The sequence below is a fragment of the Sebastes fasciatus genome, chromosome 14 (assembly GCF_043250625.1).
Source record: "Sebastes fasciatus isolate fSebFas1 chromosome 14, fSebFas1.pri, whole genome shotgun sequence".
Taxonomy (NCBI): domain Eukaryota; kingdom Metazoa; phylum Chordata; class Actinopteri; order Perciformes; family Sebastidae; genus Sebastes; species Sebastes fasciatus.
The window spans coordinates 10,134,919-10,148,968 of NC_133808.1; the positions used below are offsets into that span (position 1 = coordinate 10,134,919).

Genomic DNA, 14,050 nt, shown 5'->3' on the forward strand with positions numbered 1-14,050 from the left:
TGCAACACGCACACAAACACTGTTAATTAACATCGCACTTTCCTGATCCAAGCTGAGTAACATTTTGATGGTGTATATGTTGTTGTTTTTTTTAACACCATTCCTTTTACTGTTTGTGTGTTTTATAAATGCTGTTTGTATTATTTCCTGCAAATTCTTTATTTTACACAGAAGATTAATAGTCCTGGGCTGAGTGGATATGAGATGTTCCCTGAGGAAACAGCTACTAATATACTTTTGCCACCAGGAAACCAATCCACCCACACTTTAAACTTCCTCTCTTCCCCATCAGGGTCTGTTCCTCTCTCTCTCTCTCTCTCTCTCAAGGGCAGCAGCAGGATAATAAGGTATTAAGGATTGGTAGAGGGAAACAAATCTACTGCTGTCTGCTTCAGTTTTTCCCCCCCAAAAGCTCACACCCAGAGGTCCAGCAACTATGTTTTCAATCTCCCCAATTTCTATCAACACACGCCGAGTTACAGGAAGCCACTATGAGAGGTGGAGGCAGAGAAGGAGCTGAGGGGAAGATTGTTCTGGTGTCTGAATGTAGTGGAGCGAGGAGAATGAACATGCTCATCTTCATTTTCACACCGTGCTCTGCTCTGCAGGGCCGGACCCACTGCAGTCTGTCTATTTCTGTGGATTCAACGCTGAGCAGCAGAGAAGGAATCCTGTTGTGTGGCGTCATTTGCCACCTAATGATACATACAATGTAGTGACGCTGTGCTGAATCTCATTAGAAATGTATAGGATACAGTTGTCAGGCAGCTACAGTACATGGGGTTGCAACTAATTATTATTATGTTATCAATTAACCTGGTAATTTTGTTTCCGATTAACTTATTCATAGTTAGTAGACAACATGTCAGAAAATAGGGAAAAATGTCCCAAAGGGGACACCTTCAGATTGTTTGTTTTGTTACATTAAAGGTGCAGTGTGTAGGGTCTGGCAGCATCTAGTGTTGAGGTTACAGATTGCAACCAACTGAAACTTCTCCCGTGTGCCAAGCGTGTAGGAGAACTAAGGTGGCCGACGTGAAAACGCGAATGTCCCCATCTAGAGCCAGTGTTTGGTTTGTCCACTGTGGGCTACTGTTGGAACATGGCGGCTGGCTCCGTGGAGAGGACCCGCTCTGTATGTAGATATAAACAGCTCATTCTAATGTTACAAAAACACAATGATTCTTAATTTCAGGTGATTATGCACAAAATAAAACAGGCTTATTAATATTATATTCCATTTATGCTAATAGATCCCCCTCAAATGTTACAGACTGTTCCTTTAACAGTTCCAAACCAAAGGATGTTCAGTTAACAATGAAATGAAACAGAGAAAAGCAGAAAATGGTCACATTTGTTTGGCCGTTTATGCATGACACATGATGTGAACAATTCATTTATGAGAACATTTTTGTTAAGTAGTTCCCTATCAATCAACTAATCTGTTATATGCTCAGTCCTACAGGAGGCTGTCTGATGGCAAACTCATTCATTCATTCACATATCTTGAGGTCAGAGGTCAAGGGACCCCTTAGTTTGGAGCGTTATTTAGTCTCCTTCGCGACAAGCTATTATGACATGATTGGTACCAATGGATGTCTTAGGTTTTCTAGTTTCATTCAGTATTTCTTCTAGCTTTAAAATTTAACCCGCTACAACCTAAAAGTCAGAAGTGGTGTTAATGCGTTAGAGAAATTAGTGGCTATAAAAACGAATTTGAGTTGATGTGCTAATATGGCATTAACTTTGACAGCCCTAATTACAACAAAAAGGAAGCTTAAATAAATCTGGGCTAGATTATTACTTGAATTATGAAAGAGCATTGTATTAACCTGTGACAGAGCAACACACTTGTGGGTTCAGAATGGAATTTTTATACTAATCTTGTAAAATCTGTTAAAAATCATTGCTATCAGTTTAATTACTTGGTATAACATTTTAATGTAGAAAGTGTGACTGCATATCAGAGCCAGTTAGAGTTAGATTGTGCTGCAGATATAGAGTTTTTGATTGAGCCGTTTCGTAAATTTGTGAGATTAGTGCCAAGACAAAGATGCAGTATGTATAACTGCTTATGATAATTGAATCATGCTTTTTGTTGAGCTAGACAGAGGACCTTTAGTAGAGATTGTTTCGTCAAATGCTTTTTGTACATGAATGGCCTGCTGTTTCAGTTGCAGTGGGGATCAAAAGAGTTTTGAAATAGTGACATTTAAACCTATTGTGTCATTAGCACAGAAAACAAGTGGAGTATGTGCAGGAGAAGGGAAATGATTCAGAGAATGTAAATACTGTACATTAACTGAGACCTGTTTGTCAAGTATGAAAAGAAGCATTATAATGAACAAACTTTATGACAAAGAACAGATATTGGTGTGTAGTTCAAAACACGTTGAGCAAGATTTGAGACAAGAATTGTAATCCAGAGTTTGTTAAAGGAATACTTCACCCACAAAATGATCATTTGTATATCAATTACTCATCACATGTTACCATGAATTCTTGAAGGAAACTTTGTTTTTCTTGCATGCCTCCATGGCAAACGGAGAATCAAAAAATTGACAAAAGACTTGATGTATTGAAGTAAATGGGAGCCGCGTTTAATGACACAAAAACTAATAAAAACATTCTTTTACAAACTGTCCCAAGTCTCATTTAGCCAGTCGTATGCTCAGTACTTCCCTAAAAGGCATCTTCACTACAACCTTACTATTTAAAACACTTCCGGCAGAGTGGGAAGTAGTGAGCATATGAATGGATAACTCAGACTTGGATTTTACTGCATGAGTTGTGTGAGAGTTTTCAAACGGATGTTTTGATATAGTTTTGCTGTTGTTAAAACCTTGCCTCCATTTACATCAATTCATCAAGTCTTTTCTTCGTTTTTTGATTCTCCGTTCACCGTGGAAGCATGCAACAAAAACAAAGTTTTCTTCAAGAATTCAAGGTGACATGGGGTGAGTACTTGACATACAAATGGTCATTTTGTGGGAGAAGTATTCCTTTAAGATGCTGAAAGAGCTGAATTACACCAGAGGAGGTAATGAGAAGGGGTACGTTCAAGAAATTGCTCATTTTCTGTGATCTTTAGGGAGAAGACAACTTGTGATACGCTACAGACAAGAGAAATGACATAAAAACAGACATTAAACCTCTGAAGAGCACATCGAAATAAATCATAAAAAAGAAAATGCCAGCTTCCATAAATAGAGTGCCTTAATGTTGTTTTCTATACCGCTGTTCTCTTTCTTCTAACTTTTCCCTTTGACTGTCATCAAGAATTTGCCTCTGGATATACATTTCTCCAGCCTTACAGAGTACAGAGGAGCATTCATTTCAGATCTCAGAGGAAGATGATTGGCTCTCAACAGATGTTAAACATTTTTTGAAAGAGAGCTTTCAGTTTTGAGTGTCATAATTCACCCATGACATCTGGATTGTGGATTTACATATTTCTTTAATATGTAAATTCCGTGTGTGTATATACTGCATATGTGCAAGTGTGGAGCCAAACACTTTACCCAAAAGGCAGTGGTAGTAACTTCACTCATGTACTGTACTTCAGTACAAATTTGAGGTACCTTGTACTTGAATGTTTCCATTTCATGCTACTTTACACTAATAGTCTCAACCCTAAATAATGAACTTTTTACTCCACTACAGTTATTTTACAGCTTTAGTTACTTTGTAGATTAAGATTTTACACAACCATATGACAATCTTATAAAATGCGATGCATCGCTATAGATTAAACTACCCAATAGTATATGAAATGGCTAAAATTAGCTCCAGCAGTACTTACATAGTAAGCATCGTAATCATAATCCCATATTATATGTAATTATTAGGGCTGTCAATCGATTTAAATATTCAATCATGATTAAGCGCATGGTTGTCCACAGTTAATCGTGATTATCGCAAATTAATCGCACATCTGTTCAAAATGCACCTTAAAGGGAGAGTTGTCAAGTATTTAGTACTCTTACCAACATGGGAGTGGGCAAATATGCTTGCTTTATACAAATGTATGTATATATTTATTATTGGAAATCAATTAACAACACAAAACAATGAGAAATTTTGTCCAGAAACCCTCACAGGTACTGCATTTAGCATAAAAAATATGCTCAAATCATAACATGGCAAACTGCAGCTCAACAGGCAACAACAGCTGTCAGTGTGTCAGTGTGCTGACTTGACTATGACTTGCCCCAAACTGCATGTGATTATCATAAAGTGGGCATGTCTGTAAAGGGGGGACTCGTGGGTACCCATAGAACCCATTTTCATTCACATATCTTGAGGTCAGAGGTCAAGGGACCCCTTTGAAAATGGAAGTTTTTCCTCGCCAAAATTTAGCTTGGAGTTTACTTTGGAGCGTTATTTAGCCTCCTTCACGACAAGCTAGTGTGACATGGTTGGTACCAATAGATTCTCTTCTCTCTACCTTTAAAACTGAGCTTGCTACAACCTAAAAATTGCAAGTTGCGTTAATGCGTTTAAGAAAGTAGTGGTGTTAAAACAAACTTGCGTTTACGCGTTATTATAGCGTTAACTTTGACAGCCCTAGTAATAATATAATAGGAGGCATTTGTCTGCATTATGAGTATGTTTAATACATTTAGCTAATAACACTAACATTTTCAATGCAGGACTCTTACGTGTAGGCCTAACTGAACATTTTCTTCATGTGGTATTGTTATTTTTACTTAGTACAAAGTAATGGATCTGAATATTTCTTCCACCACTGCCAAAAGGGGACTTTTATGGAACCTTCTACCTAGCAGTATTGCAAAACATCTCACTCACCTTTTCCACTGCACATGACTCCGTCGGAAGTCTCACAAACCTCCTTGCTCTGAACGTCGGTCATGTCACAAGACCTCGCGAACTGGCACCGCTTTCCGAACCAGCCCTCCTCGCAGATGCAGCGTCCGCACGAACAGTAACCGTGACCTGGCGGCGGAGGGCAGAAGGGCCTTCATTTAAAGGAGACAGAATATAGGAGCATGGCCATCAGAAAATAGTACAAATGGAAGGGAAAAATAAATAGATAAAGGCATTCAGAGATGGAGTGAAAAGTCAAGAGAAATGCCACTGGAGAGCAAAAAGATGGCAATAAACACAGAAAGTTGACAGTGCAGACACTGAACCTTGACAGTAATAGGCAGTACAAGGAGACAGAGCCACAGGAAGACGAGAGAGACGCAGCAAGCTTATTGTATTTTCCCTGAGGACATGAAAGGAACTGTCATCACTGGTCTTGTCCTGTCCTTAATAAATCTGCAGCGCTTCAGAGAGAGATGAAAAACAAAGAAAGGTGATGGCAGACAAAAACACACAAACATGCACACACACACATGAAACCAGGGATGTTTAATTGGTTGAAAAAGGCAGTTGGGTGCTTGGGTGCTCTCATAGCTGACAGTGACACTGTGGTTCTAACAAGCACACACATTCACCTCATACCCTACGTCTCCAACAGGACCCTTGGATCACTCGCAATGTACTTACTTCAATGCAAATCACATCACGTACAGGCAGTATAGCATCATTGATTGATTCCTTTATGTTCACATCTGGTTACAGATGCCAGGTTGAAGAGGTGGTAATGAGCACAACATTTTCCCATCATTGTAAATCCATACTGTGCTGTTGGAAATTGTTTTATGTAGGGCTATATCGATGCATTAAACAGCTGTTCAATAAAAGTTTGATTTCTCAGCTGAGATTTAAAGTCGCACATTCAGCCCAAGACTTGTATATGAATGGTAAAACTTACTTAAATTATTCACTTATCAATAACTAACACATTTAAAGCGTATCAAAGCGCTGATGCGAAGATTTTTATAGCGATATCAATTTATTTTTATCAATTCTTTTTTTTTGCTTTCTGGCCAAGAATTAGACGAGAGGCTCGATATCACACATATCGCTATACTAGATATGTATGCTAAGCTCATTTGTATATAAAGGCTGGAAGCAGGGGGAAACCACAGACTGTATATAACAAGTGGATGTAGTCACTATGACGTCACCCATTGGTTTTGCCTCTTTGAAGCCTCGAGGTTGGCTTTTCGGCTGTCGCCATCTTGGTTTTTGGAACTAGAAGTGACACGAGAGGGTGGAGCTAAGAACAACTGAATGCTGAATAAGACATTAGGTGACCAAAAAGGTTCCAATTAACTCTCATGAACTGAAAGCACACTGTGAAAGGGTTAAAGTTTTAAGACGAACAACACCTTGGTAGCGATCTATCAATCACAAGGTAGCCACGCCCTAAATCATACCCTGCTTTATGGTATATGTTACTTTAAATGGGACCATCATTTACTAAATGAACATCATGCTGTATTGACTTTAGACTTGAAACTAGCGAGTGAGACCATTAACTCATGTTTACAATGTTTACTGAGGTAATGAATCAAGTGAGAAGTAGGGTCATTTTCTCATAGACTTCTATACAATCAGACTTCTTTTTGTAACCAGAGGAGTCGCCCCCTGCTGGCTATTAGAAAGAATGCAAGTTTAAGGCACTTCAGCATTGGCTTCACTTTTCAGAGTTGCCCACTGTTATTTTATTCATTGAAAGAAGAGCAAAGAACGGCACTGAAGGCTTTTCTTTATGGAAAAGGTGTTTTCGCTCTTCTCCCGACTGGCTTTGGCAAGAGTTTGATTGACAGATCGTTCAGCCAATCACCTGCCAAGTATTTTTGAAAGTGCCTGCCCTTTTCCAAACAGCTTCCAATGATGACTTCTCAGATGGTTCTGTGTAAACAAACCATCTGGTGGCTCAGGTTAAAAACTACTTGCTTTAAACCCCATACTGAGGTTATAATTGATTTGTATTTGCAAATGGATGAGGGAGAAATCAAATCTCTAGGGACACAGCTTGGACAGAATATAGCTAAACATCAACCATGCAATGGATCATTCTACAGCTATAATACTAATACATCAATATTGACCGTCTTTGCTCACTATCTCTCAATCTCTATCACTCCCTCCCTTTGCATCGCTTCCTGATGCTGTTGTTTTTTTTTAATGTTTTTAATCAATCAGAGGAAGAGGTGGGGGATGGTGTATCGACGATGTGTGTGTGTGGCTGTGGTGTTGTTGGGAGGTTAGAAATGAAAGTTAGCTAGCTTCTGTCTCAGTTGGAGTGGAGTGGCAGCTATGGCAGGCCATGCATGGCTGCCTCAATCAGCCAGCCTGGGAGAGCGGTTAATTGCTTTGGAGGAAGGGCAACCTAGCCCTCATTCAATTAGTCTGCACCTGCCTTTCACAGAGCATGCATTGTGCTGTAGCGTTTAGAGATGGACTGTGAAGGGGAGGTGGTGGTGAATCTGGTATTTAACCCAGCAAAGATCTGTACTGTATGCAGAGAGTGTCTGTCAGAGGTTAAGAGTTCATTGTCGCAGAGAAAGGATGGACCTGAGTAGGTAATGTGAAGAGGAAAAAAAACTGGTAAGAGAGGGAGGAGGATATGAGCTCGCCTCTACAGTATGCACACGCTGTTGCTGCACTGCAAACATTTCTACCTTATCAAATCATATCTGTTTATATCTGAGTTCTATTATCCCTATTTTAAAAAAAAAAATACATACATGTTACCCAGTTTCCGATAGAGATCAACTTGTTTCAAGAATTTGTGTCTGTATCTTGATACGTAAAGTCAGATAGATGCATTAGAATAAAGAAAAAACTTTATTAAAAAAAAAAAACCTACATTAAACACTTAAAAAGAAGTTGAAATGTTCATTATGCAGATTTGTTTAACTTCTTTTAACAAAATAAAACATTAAGCACTCAAATTGTGGACAAAAAGTAGTACTTGATAAAAAGCAGATCTTTGTGTTTGTCCCAGTTCAGGACCTTTCTTCTCATAATTTCACATTTCAAGACCAAATACCTTATAACAAACTGACAAGGCATCTCCCATTTTAAAGGCTCCAGCCCCAAATATTTTCACAAAAGCCCAGAATCTTTTAGATTTTTAAAATACCTTCAACTTTGTGTCATTTCCCCTCAGTCTCTCTGACTGGATCGGCAAATGAATAGAGCAAAAGTCCCATTACTGGGGAAATATTGTCGTCTTTGTTTGCCCTAACATTGTCATGGGGGGTTGTTCTATACTATTACTACTACTACTACTACTACTACTATTATGCTATTCCCTAAATAAATCTTGTATAATTCAGTAATTCAGTACATTTACATTGTTGGGGATCCTTGATTTGCAAGAGCAGCCCAGATTATTATGGCATGGATTCAATTGTAGCAAATTTATCAGCTAATCTTTCATTCTGTGAACTCTAAATAGGTTGAAAATAGGTTTCAAGATTAGTAATGCTGTTAATGCTGAATTCCTACCCTAGCTGTGTATGTTATGTAACTTAAACATAGTAACATCAGACATATTTCCTCCTTTTAGGTGGCAGGAGTCATCCAACATTTGTTGTGTTATGGTTTCAGAATGATGAAGACAGTTGGAGAACATACAAAATAGGATGTAAACTCTACAGGATGACTTTTTTCCTTGGCAATTAGCATGTTTTTCCCAAATGATGTATGGATTTTTTTTCAAATGGCTTGAAAAATGGTGCAAGTAGCTTCTGTAAATGGGAAAAAAATCTTCCCCGGACCCCCTATAGTTTGGGTTGAGCCCTGATTGTTTACAACGTCTGTCTCCACCCCTGCATGCCACAATCTATTGTTCACTGTCAATTACTTGATGAAGCATTCAGGCAACCCTCCTCAGCTTATAATGTTTGGAAATATAACGTGACCACATTGTAGTTACTAGACATTGCCTGCTCATTGATCAGTGCAAAAGACATGGCAGTTAATCAATGTCAACAATGGAAGCCATGCATAAACTCCACTGTTTCCTCTTGTTTGCCGTCTAGATGTGTTGATAATCTCAGGGTGTTACAGGGAAATGGAAGTTGTCTGTCTGTGCCAATACGTATCATACTATAGATTTGGGGATCATGAAATTTGTCTTGTTGTTTCTGGTACTAAACCTAGAAAATGGATGATGTAAACAGTTAATGAGCAGTCCAGTTGCAAAGCAGTTTGTGAAATACATATAAAAGCATTAAAAGATTATTGTATTGATTTGTGTACATAGACACAAATTTAAAAAAAATGTCGTCATGGTTAGCACAGAATCAATTTGTGTGTAATCTACCCAATTATGAAACGGAGAGTATAGAGAGCAGGGAACGCCACATAGGGAAAAGGTTGGGGTGGATGGGTGGGTCAAAAAACACAGGACTTTCGCCCAGGAGACTGGCGCTCGTGTCCCATGTGAAACCAGAAGTCAAAGTTGATTTATTTGTCATGTAAATTCCGTACTTAAGTTATGCCACTTCTGGTGTTATTTTAACCCAAACCGTGATCTTTCCTTAAACCTATCAAAGTAGTTTGTTGCCTAAACCTAACCAAGTTGATCTTTTCCTAAACCTAACTAAGTAGTTTTATTTTGAAAAGAGTGGAGCGGAAATTGACACGTGCGTCATTTGTTGCTGGACATTCGTTGGAAAATACACTAAAAGTACGTTGTTGAAAGTCGTGCTGAACGACACGAAAAAAAGGGAAATTTGTGTCTATGTACACGAATCAAATAGATTCAATTTTGTGACTATTTCACTAACGGCCGTGGGACTGTGTTGCAATGAGGAGCACTTCAAACATAACATTATTTTTGTGCTCTGGGAGACTGGACGTCTCATTTTGGGAGGAAGAGCAGGGTCACCCTTGACCCTGGATCCTCTGAGGACCAGCTCCTGAATTCGGTCACAGATGGATCTTCAGGCTAACATAAGCCAGGTATCCAACTGTGCCAGCTATAGGCATAGTGGTCAGTCTTGGTCAGTATGGACTTTTCACAAGCACATTTTTACATGTAATAGCAGGAAAAGCACAAGTTTAGTTCAAGCAGAGCAGAGCCTTGACACCCATCAGGCAGCATGTCTAATGCCACGCTCATGTCCCATGGGGGTTGACATAATAACTGGTTTCAGACTTTTAAATACAATCCATGTCAACATCCGAGTCCTAATTATGTCTGTGAAATTGGGATATTTCGAAAGCTCTGATACTGCTTATCAGACTTGACACTTGAAGTGCCTGAAAACCCAAACTGATATTGAAACCTCATGTGAACCCAAATCAGTTGTGGCAGTATTTTTAAGCGGTATGACAGCTCTGCAGTCATATAGCTGTCTATACAGTTGTCCAATGGCGTGAATGCTCACTAATCAGAAGACGTCAGCGTCTCTACCATCTATCCATCTATCAAATGTCACATGTGCACAAAAGGTGACCAGATGGGCCTGAAGAATGAGCACTTACAGTAACTGCAGTGTCTAAAGTGGATATTTTGGCTGCTCGCTCCTCTTGTTCTTTGTGTTTGGAGAAAACCCTTGAGAGCCAAGTGTGGACTGAGCTGGCTGACAAGCTTGTTACAGGGGACATATCGTGCTCATTTCCAGGTTCATATTTGTGTTTTGGGTTTGTACTAGAACATGTTCAAAAACACATTATTTTTCTCATATGACACACCAAGCCAAGGGTCGGCTGTCGCACAGTGTGGGGGGCCGTCAGTGAGCGTCCGTCGGCCTAGTTTTTTCGGTGTGTCCCACACCATTGGCTCTAGTCTGCTCGTGCTGTAGGTTTTTCAGCCGATGCAGCATGTTGAATTGCCGGCTGCGCCCGTCGGTGAGAAGAATCCCTCTGATTGGCTGTTCAGCTTAGAACAAATCAGTGCACGAGAAGAGAAACGGACGTGAGGAAAGCAAGCCAACAAGTGAAGTCAAGAGGAAAAACACAGAAGGCTCTTCTCATTTTTCATCTTCATTTCATCTGATCATTCCAATACATGGATATTTTCACAACGACATGGCCATCTGGAATGGAGCTAAGTGGTGAGTGAGAGTGATGTGAAAGTGGTGGGCAGACGCCGCTGTGTTTCACGTACGTATTATAACAACGGCCAGTTTATCCGCAGTCCTCGGTCTTCCGGTTTCTCTTTTTGAATGACAAACACAGACTACCGCAACCTGCTGGTAGGGAGAGTTATTTCATGTCACGCAGGCGCCGAACGTCGACGAATCTTTTTGGCCAAAACAAAGGTGACTTGAGGCGTCACAGCTGGTGGCCTTTGTCACCGCTAGTTCTGTGATGTCGGCTTGGTATGTCCACAGCTTTTAGACCCCCTCCAGAAAAAAGCCTAGTCTGCTCTGATTGGCTTGTGAGAAAAATAAGGTGCATCATCTGCAAAGGTAATTCTCAAGCCATTGGCGGTATATTCTAATGAGTGAATGAATGAATGTGCATGTGACGTAGGAAGGGGAGCCAAATCTAATCACGTTTTCTGATCTAGGCAGCCCACAAAAAACTGACTGGGTTGTCTTATTTCACAGTTTGTTGGTTAGTAGGCTCTCCACATACCCAAATGTATGTACATAAGCACTGAACAAGTGAGTTTTTCATGATATTTCCCCCTTAACACTGAAAGACTGAATTATATGCAAAGGGCCTGTGTCATTTCTCATTTCTCTCCTCTCTGTAGTCTGCAGTGAGGCCCAAACATCCAGGGGCACTGACAACACTGTAGCCTACACTGGATTGGGAAGTTTTGTTTTTACAGCCCCCTCACCATAAATCTACTTTTTGTTTGAACCCACTTTCCACTCTAAGGTACCTGCTTTAGAGGGCCTCTAAGCAAAACACCCAATAACGTCCACAGGGCCTCTGACTACACAGACTTAATTGTCAGCCTGACAGCGTGTATGTGTGTGTATGTGCGCACTGTAACTGCGTCGGTGTTTGGTGCTCAGACAGGCTCTCCCCTGACGCCTCAAGAAGAATTGTTTGTGGACAGCCCAGCACACAATGAGTCCTAGTAATCCATTCACATAAATACTGCATCCCCCTTTAAAAGGAGAAATTTACCCTCAGATGCTGCAATGCACCACCGACACAAAATGGCACGAGCAACAATTAAAAAAAAAAAACTCCACACAGAGAGAGGCACTTACACACGTATACATCTGTGTGTTAGCTGGGTGAAAGGAATAGACATATTGCGTGTCAGTTTAAGAAAGAACACAAATAGTTTGAGCAACGAATGTCTTAGAGTGAAGCACACAACAGATTGAAACCCTGAACAGAGTTTGACAAAGTGACTCCTCTGCTGGATATACACCTGAAGGGGAAATGCTCCTCATTGTTGTGGGAGGGGTTTGGAAGAATCTGTCTGTACGCTTGTGTTGTTTACTCTTTGAAAAGCCGTGCATGTGTCACGCTTTTACAGCACTTTAAGTGTGGCGAAGACAAAAAAGCAGACTTCAGAAGTATGTATGTATCAAAAAGATACAGAATTGTGTGTCTACCATGCTCAAATTAAACAGTGGATGACATAAACAATAGTAAAACAAAACAAAAAAAGGCAATCAAATAGAGTAGGATTATGTTTTTGGCTGAATGAATAACACATTTTGTCAGTTTTCCCTTCAGACTGTTGGTTTTGCTGTAGAAGAATCTTTCTCCAATATTTCTTTCGGAGCACCACAATTCTTAATTGCACCTTCATCTGACTTTCTCTGTATTCTCTTCGTCTCTGTCTGACAGCAGCAGCAGCAGCAGCGGCAAAAGGGAAATATCAATTTCAATTGAGCCTCTAATGTTTTTGCGCGATCCATCCATTACAGCGGTTGTGCCTAAATGGCTCATATTAAGAGCCCAAACTTCCCCAAGACCTCAAACAGAAGCTTCAAAGGCTTGGAGCAATTTCTCTCAAACTCAGCTCAAGGGTTTAGAGGGTTGTGCCTGTGGATATCAAAGAGAGCAGATAGGATCACACTGTATTGATCTTCAAATTCAGCGTCTGCTCCTGGCATAATTTCAAAGTGGGTGAGTGTATGTGTATGCTGTACAAAATGTGTGTAGTTTTCTCTGCAATAATTAGGAGAGGAGTGTAAGTGCATAATCATGTCTACATCAGTAGATGTCTATCTCGTGTTTTTCTTCTTAAAGAATGGCTCCAAGTACTGTGGTACCCATGAGTCTCAGCAGCTATCACTAAGGAGAGGGAGTGCGACCAGAGGCAGGGGGAAAATAGCACAGCATAGTGACTGAATTCATTCAAAATAGACTCTGAATCCAAACATTTTAAACTGCTCAAGTTTCTACAAAGTGTAACATTTAGCTTCTGTTAGCACTAGCGGGTAACCAGTAGCGTAACAAAATAGTGATTGGCCCTGGTGCAAATTTTTTTCTTGGGCCTTCGCCCCAAACACAAGAGCATGCTCGTGTGTACACGCGCATGTATGCACACTCCAGACAATTGCAAAGCAGACAATTGCTATGCCACCATGGAGAGGCTCACCATGCAACTCCTATTCTGCAAACCAGCCTTCGATCAGCACCACGGACAGCAGCCGAAGTGCAAAGTTTATCAACGCTAATTCAACAGCCTACAGCCAACATATGAGACGTAACAATTACAGTGTTATAGATTCCACTCCATAATAAATAAATAAATATTAGTATTCACCAATTATAAGTTTATCCTACAGGTCTTGTACTCCGCAAAGTCGTTAACAACACTGCTTAAGAACCATGTCCTTTTTTATTGGAATTTCCTGGCCGTGAGCAACGCATGCATGACGTGGCATGCTGTTTTGAGCTGAACTTTAGTCACTTATTGTCATTTCCAGTAAACATCACAATATTGAATGTGTTTCCTGTTTACAAAGAACAAACGAAGGAAGATAAGTGGTTAGGTTTACATACTGATCTCGAGCGCAGAGCTGATAGGTAGCCTACGTGGTTTGTTTACATGATGCAACAGAAGTGCATATAACGGATTAGGTGAGGACCCGGTATAGGAAGGTGATTTTTGGGCCACTGTCAGCTGCTGGGCCCCGGTGTGCTGCACCGGTTACAACGTCGATATTTACACCACTGCGGGTAACAGAACTTTACCTCCAGGGATTAAATTTCTTACTGAAAGGCTCCTTAGGAATCGTAGTTGATTTTT

General features: G+C 40.2%; 1 protein-coding gene across 2 annotated transcripts in view; it reads right to left on the reverse strand.

Moving 5' to 3' along the window:
• The window catches only part of itgbl1 (integrin, beta-like 1), a 60,842-nt gene that overhangs the window by 7,320 nt on the left and 39,472 nt on the right, over positions 1 to 14,050 (reverse strand). The window contains exon 9 of one of the 2 annotated variants that reach the window (XR_012597104.1): positions 4,810 to 4,979. Coding sequence is in view for 1 of the 2 variants with exons in the window: in XM_074658646.1 (XP_074514747.1) it covers positions 4,810 to 4,956 (147 nt within the window). In the remaining variant the exon portion in view is untranslated. The remainder of the gene's footprint in view (positions 1 to 4,809; positions 4,980 to 14,050) is intronic. The other variant, XM_074658646.1, reaches the window with a different exon arrangement.